The 21,385-nt window shown below is 36.4% G+C and overlaps 1 protein-coding gene across 5 annotated transcripts in view; it reads left to right on the top strand.

Moving 5' to 3' along the window:
* Positions 1 to 7,990: 7,990 nt before the first annotated feature.
* The window catches only part of LOC141455510 (uncharacterized), a 28,175-nt gene continuing 14,780 nt past the window's right edge, over positions 7,991 to 21,385 (top strand). For 2 of the 5 annotated variants that reach the window (XM_074130620.1, XM_074130619.1), the window contains exons 1-10: positions 7,993 to 8,157; positions 8,419 to 8,559; positions 10,146 to 10,316; positions 11,375 to 11,479; positions 11,575 to 11,833; positions 12,699 to 12,899; positions 13,760 to 13,978; positions 14,718 to 14,937; positions 16,949 to 17,072; positions 18,419 to 18,793. In XM_074130620.1, the coding sequence (XP_073986721.1) occupies positions 8,533 to 8,559; positions 10,146 to 10,316; positions 11,375 to 11,479; positions 11,575 to 11,833; positions 12,699 to 12,899; positions 13,760 to 13,978; positions 14,718 to 14,937; positions 16,949 to 17,072; positions 18,419 to 18,511 (1,419 nt within the window). In that variant the 5' untranslated portion in view covers positions 7,993 to 8,157; positions 8,419 to 8,532 and the 3' untranslated portion in view covers positions 18,512 to 18,793. Of the gene's footprint in view, positions 8,158 to 8,418; positions 8,560 to 8,877; positions 9,063 to 10,145; positions 10,317 to 11,352; positions 11,480 to 11,574; positions 11,834 to 12,698; positions 12,900 to 13,759; positions 13,979 to 14,717; positions 14,938 to 16,948; positions 17,073 to 18,418; positions 18,794 to 21,385 lie in introns of those variants that run through there. The other 3 variants (XM_074130621.1, XM_074130623.1, XM_074130622.1) reach the window with 3 other exon arrangements.

Here is a 21,385-nt window from a genome sequence, read left to right on the forward strand (position 1 = left end):
GGAACAAAATAATTTGTTTTTACAAGTTATAATGATTTATACAACAAAGACATTTTTACTATTTATAAAAATATGTGTTAAATTTTCAATTTTGAAAACTTCACTCTTCGAAATTGTTTGCAATCACATGAAATTTCAAATGTTGGAACGTAAAGTGACGACGATCTGGGCGTAAGCTGGACTTGTAATGACTAAAAGATCGTTCAACATCTACAGATGTTATAGGTGCCTTGCTGAAAGAAGTTATCTCGTTGGTTGTAAAGGGTACACGATGTTCTGAGGTGACTTCTGTTCCACTGATAATATCAGAAATCTGGCAGATTTTCTCCCACCCTTTGTTCTTGCTCAGTACTTCTACCAGTTTTGATCTGATCAGATCTCCCTTACTCCCAGGAAAAAGTTCTGCTGGAAACTCGCGAAGATATTTAGCAACCAGTTGTTTGTTTGAGGCCGATGTTCGTGGCATTTCACCAAAAAAAGAATACACTAAGTGACCGAACGAAATGAATTGGCCACTTCAACGAACGAGCTGAAAGAACAGACAACGTCAGACAACTTCAAAGAACTAACAAGTGCCCGTCACTGTTTAGCAGCATTCTGTGTAAATTACAATAACCATTGTACCCACTGTGATTCACAGCCCTACAGTCTGTGGTTCACAGTTCCTGTCAACCACCTCCCAATTATGAAAATATGCCCAAAATGAAAAATATGAAAAAATATGCACATATTTTGATTAAATATGTAGAAATATTTATTTATTTTAATCAAATATGTATAAATATGCGATTACATCCAAATATGTGGAAATATGTGAAATAAAAGTAGACTCAAACGGCTTAAAAAGTGTCAGTATGAATACTTCTAGTTGAAAAACGTCTGTAAATTGCCTAGAAAAAAATATGTAAATACATACAAATCCGTTCCCTACTGATTATTGTACATAGCGTTCCTTATTCTCGCAGCAAATTTGAACTTGGGCGAGTATTTGTGGGTAACCTCTAATAAATACTTGATACACCAACCCCAATTCGCGAAAACGGCTATTTAGCGCACAGAGTACCTCAAAAAATGATTTTACCAGAGATTATAAAATTTTATACCTACTCATTATGTGGTCGTTGTTTAAAGTTTTGTGTGTAATTGTTTACAAGCTTGTAAAAGTGTTTAAATTCAGATGAATTGGCAGCACTTATTTATTACTTAATTACCAATAATCCTGAAGGAATGCTATCTTTTTCAAGTTGTCAGCAACTCCATTTAAATCCATTTTGCAATCAATCAATTCGCAGAACAGGGAACATCCTCATTTCTTGTCTTCAGAGAGTAATCCAATTAGTCTATTGGATTATATCGATAGACCAGTAGGGAAGCAGACATTACTGGCCGACATTAGTCTTCTAGTAATCCGCTTTGAACATAATATTGTCTCAATCAGGTGGATTATTTAATTACATTTTTAATAAATACTGAATTTTAGAAATATTGCAAACAAAAAATCTTACTTCGGCCTCATTCCGCGACTCCTTATCTCTAGTTTGACGTTAATTCTCGACTATGAAAATAGGCGATTACTTTACTTCGATATGTAAAATCTGCCAACTAAATTAATACTTACATTTATGAAGGATAAAAAACAATAAATTTATGTTTGACCTGAACCTGTTGCGTTACTAGAACAAAATACTACGATGTTCTTACTGATTTGCTACTTCGCTTTCTTTCTGCATAAAAGTTCTTCCCAGTTTAGTCGATAAAGGTTTATATTAATAGTAAAGGAAAGTAATCGCCTATTTTTTCTGGCGGCGCTTTACGTCCAAGTACCAATTAGGATGGTGAAAGGAGGCGGAAGCTCATACTTCATTATAAACAATTTCTTCTCTTACAAATTAAAAGGAGCCATACGCTGGATTCGAACTGGGGATCTCTCACTTACAAAGCCACTCTCATGACCATTAGACCAACCACCCGCCCCAGGTTTATCCTAATATAAAAACAATATATTTTAGGAATAGCTTTTCTAATAGAATTACAGGAAACTTTGCAACAATTTGGTACCTGAATGAACCCGGAGGATGTAAGACGCTGTTGAGCTTGAAGGATGAGTTTTGTTTGAATTGAAGGGAAGATAGAAGATAGGGTTCGGTTGGGAGTTGGAGGGAGTGAGAGGGAGCGAATGGGAAATAAAGGGACGGGAGGGTTGTTTGTGAGAATTTAGTGGATTTACGTAAACTTAGAAGCAGGATCGGGGGGATACTGCAAGCACAGGAGACGGTGCCTGGTTTGACAAACTTACACCTGCATCTCCTCCCAGAAATACTCTCCACCAAACTTACTAACGAGTTCCGGACAAACTCGCTGCTCCAACGAGACATTGGCGCTCTCAGTCGACCACCACCAACACCAACACTAACAATCGTTTAGCTCAATCCTAACTCCTTCTTCCACCCCCAAACTCCACATCTCACCGCCAACTATCTCAAGAGGAAGAATCTTCTTGTACAACTTAAGAAACACAACTAATTTATTTACATTAACAATTAATTTACAGCATTGAGAGAGAGCAGTACTTTCTCTGAGATTGTTCTGCCAAAGTTTTATCTCTTTCTCTTTCTCAGAGTGAGTCTGGTTGGGTGGTTGGGTAGTTCTCTGCAGAGTCAGAAATTTAGTTAGTGACATTTTGTAAAAGTGTCATTATTTTGTACGTAACTAAATTTAATGCAGCGCAATTTTTGTTGCAACCAGTAAGTACTTTACCTTAAATTGTTTTGTAGTTCCTGGTTCATTCAAAATACTAAATAAATAAATAAAATAAATCTTAGCAAAGATAATATTAATTTGTGTGACTTTCGTTCACCAAAGTTCTCAAAGTGCTAACTTATTTCTTAAAATTAGGAATTTTTTAATCATATTTAATTCTACCAAGATGATACATTTGTTGTTGTTCATTCTTTTTGGTGACTGATTCATAGTTTCAATAGGATGAAAAATAATTGCATACATATTCATTTCAACAGAATCATTGTTAACAATCTGTAAATATGTTCCACAGCCCTGAAGATGACCTAGTCCCTAGGTCGAAAGCTCGGCAAAATAAATTTTATTCGACTGAAATGGCAATTATTTTTTCATCCTAATGATACATTTGGTAAACCCGTATATTATACTGAAATGACTGCTTACAGTCTAACCTTCCGTTAGAACAGCCTGGAAGGGAATGTCGCTGGAACAATCATACAAATTTAAAAAGAAAACTCAAGGAGTTATTTCTGGGAAAGACTCTGAAGAAGTGGAAAACTAGAAGTATACGTGTATAAATTCCCTGGAGTACATTTTTGAAATATGTTTTTTAGTGAATGGCGAACACCGTCTGACAAAATACAAAAGGTAATTACCAATACTCCCGTCCAGGGAATCCAAGTGTAGTTTTATTGGTGAAAATTAGGTCATTAAAGGTTAATGAGCACAACATGTAACACATAACCTTTCATTTCGACTAAAAATATATACAAACTCTTGTCGATGGTCTAAATCTATTGAATGGTTTCCCTGTCAGTTGGACCAAAAATCTGTAATCATGGTACTCCACTTATTCTTTACTAATCAAGTATTAACATACACATGATTGGCTCCATCATTTGCGCGTTTGTGTGACGCACTATCTGAGGGTGTGTTTGTTCCATTCGTCAATTTTGTAATTCCAGTTTAGTACTGGCGCTTTGAACGTTTATTTCTGCTAATCACCTGAACCCTTCGACCAACATGTTATTAACGATCTCTTTCACTATTTGTGGTATTCTCAAACCCCACGTTATGTGGTTATTTTAACTATTAATTTGATTTTTCTTCTTGCAGTCTAGTAATATTAATATTAGGACGAATGGCTTTTCATTTGCCCATTGCTAGTCCTGGCTGGACGGATTTTCGTGACTCCTTGCCCTTTTGAAAATTCGATCTAAAAAATTTGACACGATTACAACAGTCACTTTTTTACTTTAGTAAGTAAGAGATCGCTGAAAAATGGAGATAGTCTGGTATGTTGGCCCACATAAACTTAAACGGTTTAAATTAGATGAGCTGAACAGACGGATTCGGATTCGTGAAAGTGTTACTGGTTCCTTTCCTAACTTCAGCATAGAGACCTCCTCCCCACCCCCTCATCTTTCTAGAATGCCCTTCTGCTGTAGCCGCTACTAATAAAATTCCCATAGCCTTATGGTTCTAATACTCTTACCGTCTTTCTACAACATAGAACTGACAAGAATTTATCGAACCGTTTAAGAGTTTTTGGTAGTCTGTTCGGTGAGAGAGGGTCTTATAGAGGTATTCTCATCAATCCTGGGCACCCTTATTTACCTCCCCCTGGCCCTTCTTCCTGACTTTACATAACCCTGTCTAATAGCTTGCTTTCCATAGATCGTACGATCTGGAGAGGGGTGTGTGTGTACATACCGACATCGGACCAACCAATCTACAACCACCACCCTCTTACAGAAGCACTTCTCCGTCTCCTCCGCTGACGATATCTGATTTCCCTTGTAGTGGTTTTTAATAAGAAAGTTGGTGGATATAAGGGAATAGGCCTGGTATGGGAATGCACGAGTCCTGCTCGTTCAGCTCCGTCAATATTCTTATTAAGCTGCAAGAAGTATTGAAAGCACGCAGGAGATTGGTGAGCAGAAAAAGAAACCATGGACACAATCTGGACTTTACACGACTTACTAACGCTGCAATTCGCATCAGGTACTTAGCCTGACTAAATCAGGATACCGTCATGCTTGCTAAGTACTTTTAAATACGTAGAAATAGGATACCGTTTGTCAACTATCTTTCTCATTGTATTCAACAAAAGCAATAGAAAAGCCCATTGATCTTCGTCAGACAACAAAATGGTGACAAAGTTTCTTTGTGTTGCGTAAAGATCGAGGTTTAGTAAAGATAGCGGGTCTTGCATCCTTTAGCTGGATTGGAAACTGAATCAATCCTGGGACCAGACCAGTTGAGACTTCTTAAGTAACAGCAAGTAGTGTTAGCATTTCCCTCCGGACGTTTTGTTGGACTCAGTGGATTTCAAAAGGTATTTCTCCATTGAAACTCAAGATTCAGCACCTCCGCAAGGCATCTTCTACTGGCGGCCTTCTCCTACTCACCCGCATTCAAGAGCCTTCTCATAACCGCAAAGAACTCCACACGGACAGCTACCAAACTTAAATGGATGCTTTCTAAGTGGAATAGATTTTGTCAATTAGTGGTTAGGAGGGGGTGATAAGCTGGCGTAGAGGGTGGGAAACACTCTCTCTCCCCTGAAACTCTCTTCCATGTCCGCCTCTCTCCAGCTTTCCTCTGGAGAGAGACAGAGAGATCAGCCCTGGATACAAGTCTGATTGGAATGAAAACCAAATTACGGTGATACGGCTGCCCTAGTTTGCATCTCAATTGGACCAACTTTGGTACATTCTCATTAAAATAAAAGCAAACACAATCTGACAAAGCCTGACATCCGCCCTACTCCTTCCCCGCCCTGCCGCGCTACCCAAACAGAAATTATATTCCTCGTCGCCATTTCCGTCACTTTGCATCATCATTTATCTCGTGACTAAAACTTCATTATTAACTATGAATATTTTATTATTTTAGTCTCTTTTTCTCTTACAACTCGAAAAGATGGTATTGCGATCGTGTAAATTTCGATTTTTGGTTATTCATTCGAAATCGTCCCTGGAGTCCCGAAAATTCTGCATATCTGGCTATATATGTGCCTTATCTGTCGGGTCCGAATGAGTATAAAGCATAATACCAAAATTTATTGAGTGCCATCATCACAAAAAAAAGCACTTAACCGAAATGTAATAAAGTTTTTTTAGCGGGGAGGGGTCCTCAAAAACGCCTCCACTTAAACTGGATGAGGTATTTTAAGTCCAATTGACTTTAACTAATATTACTATCATCTTTTTTTATGGCTATTATTACCATTTTCATTAGTGCAAAGAGGAAAGAGGATATATGTATATACGTAAGTATACAACATGGCTAAGGCCATGCAGGTAAAAACAGAAGAGCAGGTTTTTTCGTAATTCTGTTCTTGCAAACTCTAAACGTGCTCTTTTTACTGGTGAACGCTCATTATCTAGCCAACAGTCACACTGAGCAGAATATTTGAGCCGTGTGCGCCCGAAATAAAATACCTAAGAATTCTAAGCACAAAACAAAAAAACTCGAATGCTGGTTTGATGTTTATCGAAATGACGAACTCTGACTGACTGACGTCATATCGGATGTCTTATTAACGTCAGGCCAAATTTTCCTCTGTTGGCCCCCCTCTTCCAACCGCTCCTTTGACATTCTTAATGCTTTTGTTGCTATTACCAGTATTTTGCTCCCCTCCGCAGCTTTGTTTCTGAATTGTTTATTTTATTTTTGTTTTACTTTCTTAGTGCCTGTAGATAGAATGTAAAATGTGTCTTTACTATTTCCTGCTAGAAATGCATTTCTTAGATCGATCCGCTTTTTAGCAAATGATCTGGCTTACAGGATGCTCAAATTGATATTAACTTTAGAGATAAGCGCCATTCCTTCTGCTGAAGAGGCCGACAATGCAGAGGAAGAGGCTCCTCAGACACCAACCAGCTGATACTTGACTAGGAATTATTGCTCACCTTTTTTCCCCCTCCCCTATGAATAAAGTTAAACAGGTGTTCATTAACTTACACACAATTTAAGCATTGTAACTACGTATTTCCATTTTTTCAGCTATGCCATCATGCATGTAGTATCAAGGGGAGATTGCGTGGTCTACGTACGTAACCATGAGAGCATGTTTATATCCAGGTGTAGGTTGAAGAGACTTTACAGGTCCCATTGGGCTTTTACCCAATACGATAGACCCCGCGCTCGTGTCAAGCATTCGGTACCCTAACCATTACACTAAATGTGTAATAGTTTTCCAGCCACACTTATCCAGTCAAACGAGCCCCTGGAGTCAGAGGAACGCTATTAAAAAGCTAGCCCTCCAAATAAATAAGTGCTGCAGTAAAGTTGCCAGTCACAAGGTGTTCGGCCATCAATTTACCTGTAAAAGAGTGGGAGTCTCTCACACAGGTGACACATGCTGGCAGGATGAATAGTTTTAAGGGGGATGAAAAATGAAAATATCGTTTGCAATAACATTTTTATCAAATAACAGGATGTAGAAGTCTCTGTGGGCTATAAATTACCGGATATGACACGAAATAAAATCTGCTTGGGGACGTACATTCTACATTCAGATACTCCTGCTTGATGAATATTCTTCATGCTTGGAATTGAAAATAAATCTTCATTGCTATAAACATGATTGGGAGAACTGTAGATTACACTAAAGTGGAAGCTTTAGGGTTTTTAGTCTCGCAGCATCCAAGCAGCTCCTCTCCGCCAAAACAAGAACCTGGAATTAAGACTCGTTCGACTTACTCTTATCACTTTGTTTAGAAACTTTCTTTAAAAAACGAGTTTAGTCAAATTCCTTTATTTATGAGTTCAGCGTAACTCAAAAACGGAAACTTGATAAGATTTGAATTCATTATTTGAGCCCCGAATAAGCTTTCCAATTAAATTACCCAACTTATTCTATTTTACCTTTTCCTGGGCACTTGGTTGGTGTACGCTTTGACCACAGAGTACGAATTATACATCCTTGAAAGAAATGTAACATTTATTTTTTAACGCCCAAGAATACTTTTGGCGGAAAAGTTGGGGACACGCTTTTCTCATTTGGGAGCAATGCACGGCCTCATTACCTCCATAAATATTAATAAGAATTGAATAAATCAGGAAAATTCCCAATTTGTTGAAGATAAGTTAGCTGGAAGTGGTTTTTCATAGACCAAATGTTTTCAGTTGTTACAATTTTCTCTCAGCTTTCCGGATTTTCTTAATTTAAGATGTACATTAGAACTTAAAAATTATAGTAAAGTGAAACTCGAATGAATGTTTACATCAGATTTACTTTGTATGCAATTGCCATGGAAACGACGTCCATAAAGTTTTCATTAAACTTGTTAATATAAAATACAGAGGAAGGATTTTTAACTTTTCCATTGCCAAAGCAAACTTTATTTATTAAATTGTTTATTTTTTATTTTTTTAGTTTATCGAATTGTAAAATTCAGAAATTGGGCAGTAAGTATTTACTGACATTCTATGTACAAACCAATTAGCCTAAAGGGAAATATGGCTGACAGCTGACTACTGCAATATATTCATTACTGTCTGCTTCCACTTGTTTCTTGATTACATTTCCATGATCAGTAGATCCGTAGTATTGCTATTTCATTTTTTTTTTGTGAAGAATAATTTCTTTTTTTTTGGAATTTCAAATAGGAAGTATTTTCCTACGCTATTTTTAGTAACTAAAAAAAACGCTCAACTCTTATGTTTCAGAATAATGTCAGCACAATAGCATAACCATTATTTAAATGAAAACAACAAAAATAAGCACAAATTCACACCTTATTGGAGCTAATTATTAAAAACTGGTACTAAACGAATTCAAATATGTCTAGAAGAATAGATTTGAGAGTGGTGAGTTAACACAATTAATTTATTATGTATGTACTTCTAAATGGTTTTGGAATCATGTCAATTAGAGTTGACACCATCGGCAATGCTGTTTAAAGATCTCTACACGAAAATAATCTTGTGCGAAACAACTTCACTAAATAACTTTGTCAACCCAGAAAAAAAAAACTAAAGTACTTTCCCATATTTCTGCAAAGTTGCTAGCCTATTTTCTGAAGAGTACAAATTATAAAACCCCAGGCATAAAGCAAACCATGTGATTCGCATGGGCCACAAAAAAAAAGAAGAAGTTTTATCCTTATCGAGTAAGGTTATCCTTTGTAACCTTCTGTTGTTGTGTCCGAATTCTTTGATTTTTTTTTCTCTGCAACTTTTTATTTTTGTCTCGAATTTGATTGACGTTTGGCCACTAAGAAAAAATATCTAACTCTTTACAGCTATCAACTAAACTTCTTTAATTGCAGTTTATTTTTGTACAAAATGTATCAACATTTGCTGAGTTTGACGTATGTATATTTTCTTCTTATTGATCAGGATTATCAATCAGGTTATATAAACTTTCCAGCATGAATTTAAAACTGATTCTATTGAGCAGCTTAATCATATTTAAAAAATATGAGTGCATTGTGAAACATACTCGTAAGTGAAGTCGAAGTCTCTACAACAAATTAATCTATTTCTGATAATGGATGCAAGTCTTCCCGAGCAAAGACAGATAACCTCGAAAGTTTTTAGAACTTAAAATATTTGTGGGTGACATGAAAGGTCAACGTTGAATCTATACAAGTGACAGGTCAGCTATATGATGTTCGAGTTGGAATCAAGCTGTGATATGATTAGTATTTCTTGGGGTGTCCACTATAAATACTATAGTATGTGTCCGCGAGAGTCTGCAGAGTGCAGATGCTATTTCTCACAGGGAATGTCTTCACGTGTTACGTTCCCGTTGTTTCTTCTTCCTCTTCTTCCTTAATGTCCTTCACTATACATCTTTGTCATCGACCATAGCTGCTTTAATTTTCACCAAATTCACTTTCCTCTCAATTCCTCTATCCACTCTAGTATTCTTTTTTGGCCTTTATTTAATACCTTTTGCCTTTCAAATTATATTACAAAAATGTTTCCAATGATATTTATATAAACTTGGAATGCAATTATTACAGAGCCAAACAAAAGTTTCATTTGAGACATTTGTGCAGGAGATATGGTCTAAGTGGGATTAGTATGGGTTAGATTATGACTTTCAGTCACTTCTATTTATTTATTACCAGAATGTGATTTATGGCAGATTCACCAACGATCACTCAAGACAAATGAACTTCAATATCAATTCAATGTCACATAATAAAAATTTTCAATTAAAATATAATAATCAAGATAAAATCGAGTGGCTGTTTAATTACCTATTTTGTTTTAAATTCTTTAAGCTCTCTCTAAATTTAGTAAGCTTTACTAGACTCGTGGACATAATTAATATTGAAACTTTGTCATAATAATCTTTACTTTGTAAAAAATTGATAGTGTTTATTTTAATTTATCGTTTGAAATGAACAGATATAAAAATATTTTGTATTTATTTTATGATCCAGTCTTTCAAGTATCAAAAGAAGAAAAAGAAGTTACGATTTAATGGTAAAGATTTCTTTCGGGTTTCTGTAAGGAATGCCCTCCACCATTACGAATGGCTTAAAGATGATCTTCTACCACCAGAAGAACTAGAAGAAAAAGACAGATCGTCCGGACATTTACTAAATTTTCAGGTATGTTTTCTTTTCTCTTCTGCTGTTTTCTCGTTATTTAAATAAAAATTTGTCGAGTGATCAGCAGCAGCTGTTATCATCTGCAGATTGCTTACTTAGACCTCCTTAAGACTTGGTCTTCCAACCCCTCAAATTGTTTGACGTGTGTTTGCAAGATGCTTATTTCAATCTTTGCATGTCTCATTTAGACTATTGCTGTTTGTTCTACAATGATCTAACTGCTGAACTTCAAAGATCCCTGATCGTTAGATTAATTTTTTTTAAATCAGCAAACATGAAACTACTACTCCTCATCTGTTATCACTTCGAAGACTAAACGGCATAAGTAGGAGGAAGTATTTTTGGGCGTAATATTCCACTGCCTCCTCAACACCTTTATACAAAGTTAAGTATAAAGTTAAAACGAGACTAACCAGCATACTGGACTCCCACGCGGAGGTCCCGGGTTCGAATCCAGCAGCTGACCCTTAGATTTTCTCTTCCTAGGAGCTTCTTACAGCTCACTGTCCGGTGATGGACAGTGTTGTCTGTAACGAGAGAACACTGTCCGGAGGCCGGCAGTGCACTGGAAAAAGCTCCGGGCGCTAATGACCTCAGCTGTTGATGCGCCAAAAAAAAAAAAAAAAAAAAAAAAAAAAAAAAATACCATTACCTCATAGTATGACCTATTCAAAAAACTTTCTTATTGCAGGCAGTGGATTCCGTTCATGAAATACTTATTTTCATTATTATTTTTTTTAAAATACTCTTAGAGCTGCTTTTTCAAACTTAATATCTAAAAACGATACTGATCCCCGTTACTACTAATTAAGTAATATGATCTCATATTAATAAAATGACGCTTTGGAGAGATGCAGCAAAGTGCCCCGAAATGTGTTGACCTGGGAACCGTTTCCTGCAAGTGAAGCATATTTTTAAAAAGGACGATACAGCTCCAGATCTCCTCGTTTCATGTATCCAAAGAAACGATTAGAAGTGTAATTATTAGAGTATAAGATAGTGGTGTGAATGACCAGATTGGCCACTCTCACTTTAGATACCTGTGTTTTTTTTTCCAGGAAAAAGTTTTGCTGATGCAAAGTCCTCGGAACAGACCAGAAGCGGAGTTGCAGAAAGTAGCAGAAAAATTTCAAACGTGTAAATTCTTCCGCGGCTTTTCTTTGGTAAATTTTTTAATTTTTAAAATGGAAAACGTTTGCAGTAAAATATGAGCTTTTTAGAAAGGAAATCCATAATCATTGTTTATTTCTATTTTCAGCCTAAACTCACCAACATATTTAAAGTGGCACGATTAGTATTTGTTGGACCGAATCGTACCATCCTAAAAAAGGGACATCAACCGCAAAACATGTATTTTGTAATCGGCGGAATGGCCGTATCGCGACGCGATGAAAAATCAGAACAAATCCATCAAGAAGAAATTGAAAATACTGTTTATATTATTCCTGGATGTAAATTTGCCGACATCAATCTATTTTTTGGAGAACCTATAAATTATTCAGTTTGGACTGGCGATCGTAAGTACTTCTTTAGGTTTTATCTTGTGGGACCCGAGAATGCTCTTTCAGATTCCGTAGAGGTTGGCGGAAATTCGCAAGTATTCTCCTGAATGAATTCCTACGCAATTCTCTTCAGAGAAAGTTGAAACTTCTTTTGACTCAACCACCAGTTTAGAAGGGAAAATATGTAATCTAATCAGGTTGCACTCTTTTAGATAGGTTAGTTTCTAAATGGTTCTAGTTCCCAAAGTCTGTTGTGCCTTCCTGGCTACCAATCAGAAGATTCTTGTGGAGCACTAGTTTTTCAGACATAGAGATAGTAAGTTTCTCGGCTTTATTCAGCTCTAGGTTTTCTGTCTCCAGATAAATACGTATAAGAGAAGCCCTGTGCTCAGTTTCTGGCCACAGTAACTTCTGCTGGCAACTGGTCTGTCTATTTTAAATGTGAGAGTCATCCTTAGCTTGCCATGTTGGTAGGTAAACCCCCTAATTCTTTTGAAGCGGAGACTCTACAATGTGGCTAGAACTGTCACTAGTGTTGGGATCGAAATTCGATGACCTTCTGTTCAGTCGGTTGCAGGCTCACATTTTTCCTCAATCACTCCTTTCACTAGTGAAATCACTACATCAATACGCACAGCTAAGCCAACCACTGAAATTCCGTCCATTTTGGACAATTTATCCCAAACAAGAAACAAGAAAATCCGTGGCCAGGTTCCTTCGAAAAAGTCCACTGATAGCTTTTATCTTCTTTCACCAAGAGTAGCGAGGGATCATTTTCTATTTACGTCACATCTCACTATTATTCGCTGTATAAATACAATTAACTGATAAGTAATCACTTGTACTAATAAATACTAACACAAATTATGTTTACTAATAGAGAGTGTCTATTTACTTTGCTTGAATAGTAAATTTTTTGAATACTTGTGGGCACCAAATGGATATGACCAACAGTGGGCAGCTGTTAAAAAAACCATGTTCCTCTTTAAAAATTATTTTAATGATTTCCCCAAGGAGGGAATCATAGATATGTTCCTAAAGGCTACGGTGGAGAATACTCCGGCAAAATCATGCGTGAAGAGTGAGTAGACATTTATTTTGAGAACTGTAATTGATTAAGCAGTTATATCTTATTTTAATTCATTAGAAAGAATGCTAAGTTTAATAATGGAATAACCTGAAGCTATTTTCTAACCGTAAAACCTTAAAATGTCTCAAAAAGGGCACCGGACAACTCACTTTTAACGTACCACAACATTCCTAGTTGTATCTCTGCACAAATCGCCAATTTCCATGAGAAGGCAACAAATCGCTAAGTTGACTATTCATGCGCCAAGTTTAGCCGGACTAGCATGAAAGTAATATGCAAGTTAAGGTCAGCAAGTTATATTGCAAGTAAGTCGAGCAAGTGTCTGTTCACACACTGTGCCTTTGCATCTAATCTGGAATGCAGTAGCGTCCCTATCTTCTTATAACTTTCCTGAAGAGACCTTCAATCCCATCCTCAGATGTGGTTGCACTTTATTAACGACTTTTTTCTCTACTCGAGACTTTCTGGACAGCCTCGGTAGTTACCAAGAATAGGTTGGGTGTAAATCTTATCTAGTTTCCTCTGACTTTCATTTTGGGAGCATTATTCAAAATACCAGTGGAGAACACAATGACCTCATTGGTCGCTGTGCTGAATATCCCGTTCAAAATTGCGGGTTTTGAAAACCCACTGATATCTCTGCTCACAGTTACATCCTCTTTTCAAATTTACACGCCGTTCGGTAAGGGTGCCTATTTTCAATGATCCTTACATTTAGTTTTAAGAAAACCATAACAGACCATTTAGATCGTAACGGATTTAGCTGACAACCCCATTCCCTTTACAAATCTAACCATAATCTAAATATTTTTACATCATGTTCGCGTGTAATTTTAAAACCACTATTGCAGAGTGCACACAAGGTAAGCCCTTGGTGATGTTTATAATTGATGGCATTGTTCAGGTGATAGAGAGATTGTTAGTTTATGAGCGCCCATTGAAACATCAACATGACAAACAAATCTACCAATTGTATCATTTTCAAGAAACGTTGCAAACATTGCCACCGAACGTGAAGCCAGTCTTTATGAATACTGTGACGCTGACGAGTGGCGCATGCGTAGGTTTTGGTAAGTCCGTAGAAATTTGTTTATTTCATTGTCTTTTAGAAAAAAATAAAATAAAATTAAAATGCCTTTTGGCAGCTTGACTTCCGAATTCTGGAAGTCTCTGGCAACTTTGATCTCGAAAGTGGGTTACTTCCAAAGCCAACTGTGTCCGATTTAAAAGGTTGCGTCAGGGTAAAACTTTATGTTGCTACTGTTTATTTCTATTCACTTTATAACATGGGAATGATCATTAATCATTATTGTCGCACTTTTTAAACGCAAGTTTAAGTCCTAATGTAATGGGATGCAAATTCTGTTACTGTTCAGATGAAAGCCGCTAAGTTACACGAAACGCAGAAGCCTTCCTTGGATGAAGATGCTGAAAGGCTACAGATCGAACAAGATTCAACAGCCATTTTACGTTTATTATCCAAATTTTTTCCACAAAAACTTAAATGTCCGAAGAGACATTTCAACAGATGCTTGTTCTTTTGATTGGTACTGAGGCTGAGTAGTCCAAGTCATCGTTGGTGACCAGTGATTTATTAGCCAGAATAACTCTTGCTCTATCTAGTTTCTAGGCTCTTGACACACACAAAACCATCAGATATAGGACTGTGCTGATGAAGTCAAAACATAGTCCCCAGTTTTATAGCCATTCATTTGACGTATTGTAAAAAAAAACAACTGTTCCTCAAGTTTAAGTTTTTTAATGATTTTGTAAGCTATTAAAAACCAGTCTATGATCCCTAAATTCCAGGTGAAGAACTATTCAAACATATAATGTACGCAGTGACGGACATAAAAACATTAAGAGTTCCAGTCTCCGTGTTGCAACAACATTCATTCAGTTATAAATGGAAACAAAATGTGCTAACACTAAATCAAGTTTGTCCAAACAGGCGACAATTGTTCGAGGCGTTTGTCGATGGACGAAAATGGGGACAATACAAGAAAAAGATCATGCCATCGACTAACAAGTGAGTTTCGACAGGCAATATTTAAAAATTCCACTTTTCATATCTCAATAACTATTATAAATAAAACCTATATCTCATAAACTATTACCACTAAAACAATACGATTTATATCAGTTGTAGGGCTAACTTTTCTCTACAATTTGGTAAAGAATTCATTGAATTCTGAACTATACCAAAAGAGATATAAAGGTTTGAAATTTGAAGGAGTTTGAAAACCTCCTAAATTTAACCTTCAATATCTCATTATCTATTATCACTAAAACATTGCGATTTATATCACTTATAAAGCTAACTTTTCTCTACAATTTGGTACAAAATTCATTGAATTCTGAACAATACCAAAAGAGATATAAAGGTTTGAAATTTGATGGAGTTTGAAAAGCTCTAAAATTTAACCTTTCTTAGCTCGTAAACTATTATCACCAAAACAATATGATTTATACCAGTTGTAGGGCTAATGTTTCTGTACAATCCAGTACAGAATTCATTGAATTCTGAACTATACCAAAAGAGATATAAAGGTTTGAAATTTGATGGAGTTTGAAAAGCTCTAAAATTTAACCTTTCTTAGCTCGTAAACTATCATCACCAAAACAATATGATTTATACCAGTTGTAGGGCTAATGTTTCTGTACAATCCAGTACAGAATTCATTGAATTCTAAACTATACCAAAAGAGATATAAAGGTTTGAAATTTGATGGAGTTTGAAAAGCTCTAAAATTTAACCTTTCTTAGCTCGTAAACTATCATCACCAAAACAATATGATTTATACCAGTTGTAGGGCTAATGTTTCTGTACATTCCAGTACAGAATTCATTGAATTCTAAACTATACCAAAAGAGATATAAAGGTTTGAAATTTGATGGAGTTTGAAAAGCTCTAAAATTTAACCTTTCTTAGCTCGTAAACTATCATCACCAAAACAATATGATTTATACCAGTTGTAGGGCTAATGTTTCTGTACAATCCAGTACAGAATTCATTGAATTCTAAACTATACCAAAAGAGATATAAAGGTTTGAAATTTGATGGAGTTTGAAAAGCTCTAAAATTTAACCTTTCTTAGCTCGTAAACTATCATCACCAAAACAATATGATTTATACCAGTTGTAGGGCTAATGTTTCTGTACAATCCAGTACAGAATTCATTGAATTCTAAACTATACCAAAAGAGATATAAAGGTTTGAAATTTGATGGAGTTTGAAAAGCTCTAAAATTTAACCTTTCTTAGCTCGTAAACTATCATCACCAAAACAATATGATTTATACCAGTTGTAGGGCTAATGTTTCTGTACAATCCAGTACAGAATTCATTGAATTCTAAACTATACCAAAAGAGATATAAAGGTTTGAAATTTGATGGAGTTTGAAAAGCTCTAAAATTTAACCTTTCTTAGCTCGTAAACTATCATCACCAAAACAATATGATTTATACCAGTTGTAGGGCTAATGTTTCTGTACAATCCAGTACAGAATTCATTGAATTCTGAACTATACCAAAAGAGATATAAAGGTTTGAAATTTGATGGAGTTTGAAAAGCTCTAAAATTTAACCTTTCTTAGCTCGTAAACTATCATCACCAAAACAATATGATTTATACCAGTTGTAGGGCTAATGTTTCTGTACAATCCAGTACAGAATTCATTGAATTCTAAACTATACCAAGAGAGATATAAAGGTTTGAAATTTGATGGAGTTTGAAAAGCTCTAAAATTTAACCTTTCTTAGCTCGTAAACTATCATCACCAAAACAATATGATTTATACAAGTTTTAGGGCTAATGTTTCTGTACAATCCAGTACAGAATTCATTGAATTCTGAACAATACGAAAAGAGATATAAAGGTGTGAAATTTGTAGGCGTTTGTAAACCACCAAATGCATGTCATTTGTATACAAGAATCACACGTTTTTGAATATTTAAATGGTGTTTGAAATTGTTGAATTTGGTTTAATGTAGACTTAATTTTGTAGTAAATTCATATTTTGCAAATAACTAATTTCCAGGTCAAATGTATTCCAAACTTCTATACATGACGTTCCAATATTGATGCGTGCCGAACATTTACGTCTGAAACCCGCTTTGATGGAAGCAATAGACAGAGATCCGGATTTTCAGATGTATAAAGAGGTTTGTTTTGGACAAGGGTCCAACTCTGTATCTGAAGAATACCTGCATTAGTTAAATAAATAGATTAAAATTTGGTTTGTGTTTTATTATTTTTATTGTAACTTTTTCCTTTTTTTACGCTTTGGTAGGATGAGGTATTGCGCACGTCGGCAATTTTCTATTTTGAATTTGCCGGGAAAATGCCCATTGAGGTACGAAAAAGGTTGAGGTTCTTTGTCTGTTCCTGAACGCTATAATATTTTAGCAGATTGTAAAAAAAAAATCTGCCTTAAGTATTTGAGGCCAGACAAGTAAAGATTTCTAAAAGAATTTCCCTTGCGCTAGTTCATAAGTAATTGGAACATCGAGCTGTAACTATTTGTGACTAACAGAGTTATTTTCAGCCATCCTGCTTAGCACGCCTAACAGCGGATTTGGATGTGGAGGGTTTGAGAATCAATTGTTTCCAGCAGACTTTAGGATTGGCTGAAACCAACCAAAGCAGCATATTCCAGCTTTGCAAAAGTTACCTGTTTTGTGGGGTTGCCATTTAATCTCCAGCAACCTGGTTTTTTTTGGGTCAACATTACTCTTTTACACCATGAACAATTAGTCCGAACTGACAGGGTTTAAACTGGATATCCAACATGGCGGCCCTCCCCATTCTCGGCAATAATGCGTAAACCTTCAGAATATTGTTAATGACCGATATATCCTTTTGTTTGTCTGGAGGGAGGGTATTGTGGTTTGAGGACGGCTTTCGTCAGCAAACTCTCTCTGCTCACTGGCCCTCAACCCTCAGCAGTTGGAACGTACAACTAGCTTCTGTATACAACAGCCAACAACCATTCATCATCGCGGCTTCCACATCCAGATCCTTCTTCTGATATATTCTCTAGTTTGTAGGAGTTTGTGTGTTTGGCTTAGTATTTAGAGAACATTATTGCAGCTTAGTAAAGCACCTTATTTGTACCAACTTTATACTAGCCCACACTCCAGTCTTCCTCCTCCACTATCCGGGAATCCGGGCACTCTAATGGCTACCGATTATTACCATTGATAGCCGTTTAATTAATTTTAAATCTCTAAAAATAAAGTAATTTTTGGAGTTCGTTTCTACGGAAATCTCTCCAATTGTAAAATATATCTGATGTGATCTCTCACTACGATTCCGCGGGCTTCAATACGGAGTTATTTACACGAAATGTTATATGGGAGCAGATGTGGGCAAATTTTCCGTCGGATAAACGATTTTTCCTACCTATATTAGCCTTCTATTCTTAGCCTCACAATATTTGCCTTGTCTTTGTTTAATAGTATCCTAATAATTATTCTCATTTAGCATAATCACTTGTACTTCTTTCTAGGGTAAGGAAGAAAGAGACGCAATTCACATAACGTGCGTCTGTTGGTATGAATGTTGCCATCTAGACTCGAGCGTACATAGAACATGGGAGTAGCAGAGAGATTACACTATTACATCCGTTAAGATATGATGGACAGGATGCAAGGCGATGAGTAATGTAGTTAGGGGTGGCCAGCCAAGTACCTCACTTCTCATCCCAGATCTCTACTTCCGGACAAATTTCATAAAAGCAAGCAGACGAAAAATTACAACTACTTAGTATTACGCCTAGGACCTTGGAAATTTTACAGACTGACCATTTCTTCCTAAAATCTGTAAGACGCCTCTGTGACAAGCGCTCGTGTGACTTAATGCAATGAATCTCACATAAGTTATGGTAAGGGAAAAAACTTTTTGGTAAAAGAAATTTTCTCTCAATTTATTTGTAACTTGGTAACTATCATTTAAAGAATGTAATCATGCAATTGCTTTTAATTTTTATTTTCTTGTACATAATTCCTAATATTCCAATATAATCATTTATTAATGTGGTTACAACTGTGGACTTTGTATGCGCTAGATTAATAAAATCCGCATGCAGCTGCAAATACACTATGTAGATTAGCCATTATATTAATTAATGTTTGCGACCTATGTGTGTGGTATTAAACAATGTACTTGGCCTGAGACCGGACGGAAGTTGGGAGGTAAATATTTTGTTGATGTCAATATTTGACTTGAGTCAGGTTCGGTTTTTTGTTGATTACTTTCTTATCTCGTTCCTTTTCAATGTTCTTGAATACCCTCCACACAATACTTTGCTTGAGGTACGGGCGGAACATCATCGAATACAATTCTAATCTATTCTACAATTCCTTCATGGCATATGAGTCATCCCCACCACTTGGCTGGAGGTTTCGTTGTTATCCCGCTTCCTTATTATTTGCAAGGAAACTTCATATGCACTTTCTTATACAACATTTCTACAATTTTACTTTAAAGTACTAATTTCTAGTGAGCATTACATACGAGTAGTTCCAAAAAAGATTCACTAAAAGGACTTTTGAGGGAAGAGTGACGTTCCAGAGTTCTTCCTTGAAGACATTTCCATGATTAGCGTTTTTGAATGAAAAAACAGTTTACTTACGGTCAAATGAAATCCATCAAAATTTGAAAATTGAGAAAAATGCTCTCTTACATTTACAATTTAGTGAAGTAGCACTTTTAATTTAATTTAATGACTCTCAGAAGGGACCGCATAAGGGACAATCGAATAACTATGGACTTATGCATAATCACGAAGAACTAACGGGAAAACCAATGAATTCTTCACCCACAAACACCGTCATCACCGTCTTGGGTGTCACCTCAGACGTCAAAAGGACAACGGCAGGTATACACAACCTTTCTATCTACAACGTCCCTACGGCTTAGCTGTCAGAAAGAGGTTAGCATCGCGCTAAAATGTAGTGAGAAAAGAAATTAATCACTTAGAATGTCTGATTGGCAGCCTGTGATATGATTGTTGATCTAATATCTAAATGAATGACGTCGGGATGAAACAAAGTAACCGCTGCAAGCAAAAACTGTTACTTTACTTTGCGAGATTATTATATCTAAAAGCGTGGTATTAGTGGGGGAATCGGATTCTGGTCTGAGGTAGGGAGCGACCCAATGAAGACACGGCCGAAAGTAATGGTACATACTGACAGCTCACCACACGGCCCACTAGATAGTGACGTTGGCTGGCTAGCTGAGGGAAACAAAACTTGGTGGATGGTAGCAAGCAAAAAGTTCTAGAATTGGAAGCTGTAACAAGCAGTTTTTGCCGTGAAGAAACCCATGTGATGTCACTTCCTCCCAGAATCGCCGTACCTTCCCTACTTTATTTTTATTTAATTTGGCTGAAGGAGTTTCTACTCTTAAATTGTCTGACATCGCAGGCCGCTGTTAGACTGTGGATCTGAGTACTGATATAAATTGAACAGAACGAAGACAATCCTCACAATATGATGGACAAGAACAAGGTTCAATAATGAACGCTTCTATCTTAAAGTTTCTTTACAGGAAGAGGAAATAGGAAATGATGTTCACATATAACGAAGTGCATTGCTACTTCCTCAAAAGAAAATGACTCTTTTCGAAGTTTCAATACATGGCACTGGACCCCGGGCAGCTGCAAAGAGGATCATCTCCCAGTAGGTATTTCTTTCCCCTCTTTAAGAGGTCCACGGTTTTACCAAATACTCTACATATCTCTTCTTGTTTCGTTGTATCTCGAACTGCAACCCTATAAGTTGCAACGAAGTCAAACAGGTAAATATTGTAGCGCGCTTAGCACTAAGAATAGTTGTGAATTAAAGCAGCACCATAATACACATTCACCTCATCCACTTATTGTCAAATCATATCCTAAATACGACTTCGTTCTCAAGATTTCGTAGAAACGAGTGTACCCGTTGAAAACTCAAAGCAAACTAAATCCGGCCATTTGCAATGCCGACTCCTGCTGTGATGATGGGAAAAAGGTGGTGCTGGGAATTAATGAGTTTATTAGGATACAAACAGGGAGTGAATCAGTTGTTTACAAGCCATTTTGACCAATGTACAAGCTAGAGCGTCCTACTTCGAACAAGAAGACAATGCGGTGAAAGAGAGTTTGATCTCTTACAGAATTTGCGTAAAGGACAATGATGAAGGAGTTTGCAATTGGAAACTAGTAAAATTCCCTCCCCACAGCCTACCCATGCCGAGGTATGGGTATGTAATAATAGTCCCCTCAATCAAATTGCTTTCTTGTTTATTTAAGAGTAAGAAAAAAGTATCTTAATATCTCCTGTAACAAGTCCCTGAGGCTGAAACGCTCCCTTTGTTGGCAGCGCTTTACGTCAATGTTTAGTCAATATACTTGAAAGTGGACTTTCTTAGTTCTGGCTGGACCCACTGCTACACAGTGACACTGGAATTCTTTCTTGCAATCTAGTGTGGA

The sequence above is a fragment of the Rhodnius prolixus genome, unplaced genomic scaffold, assembly GCF_049639745.1.
Source record: "Rhodnius prolixus isolate KJV_2025 unplaced genomic scaffold, Rpr scaffold_4, whole genome shotgun sequence".
Lineage (NCBI taxonomy): Eukaryota > Metazoa > Arthropoda > Insecta > Hemiptera > Reduviidae > Rhodnius > Rhodnius prolixus.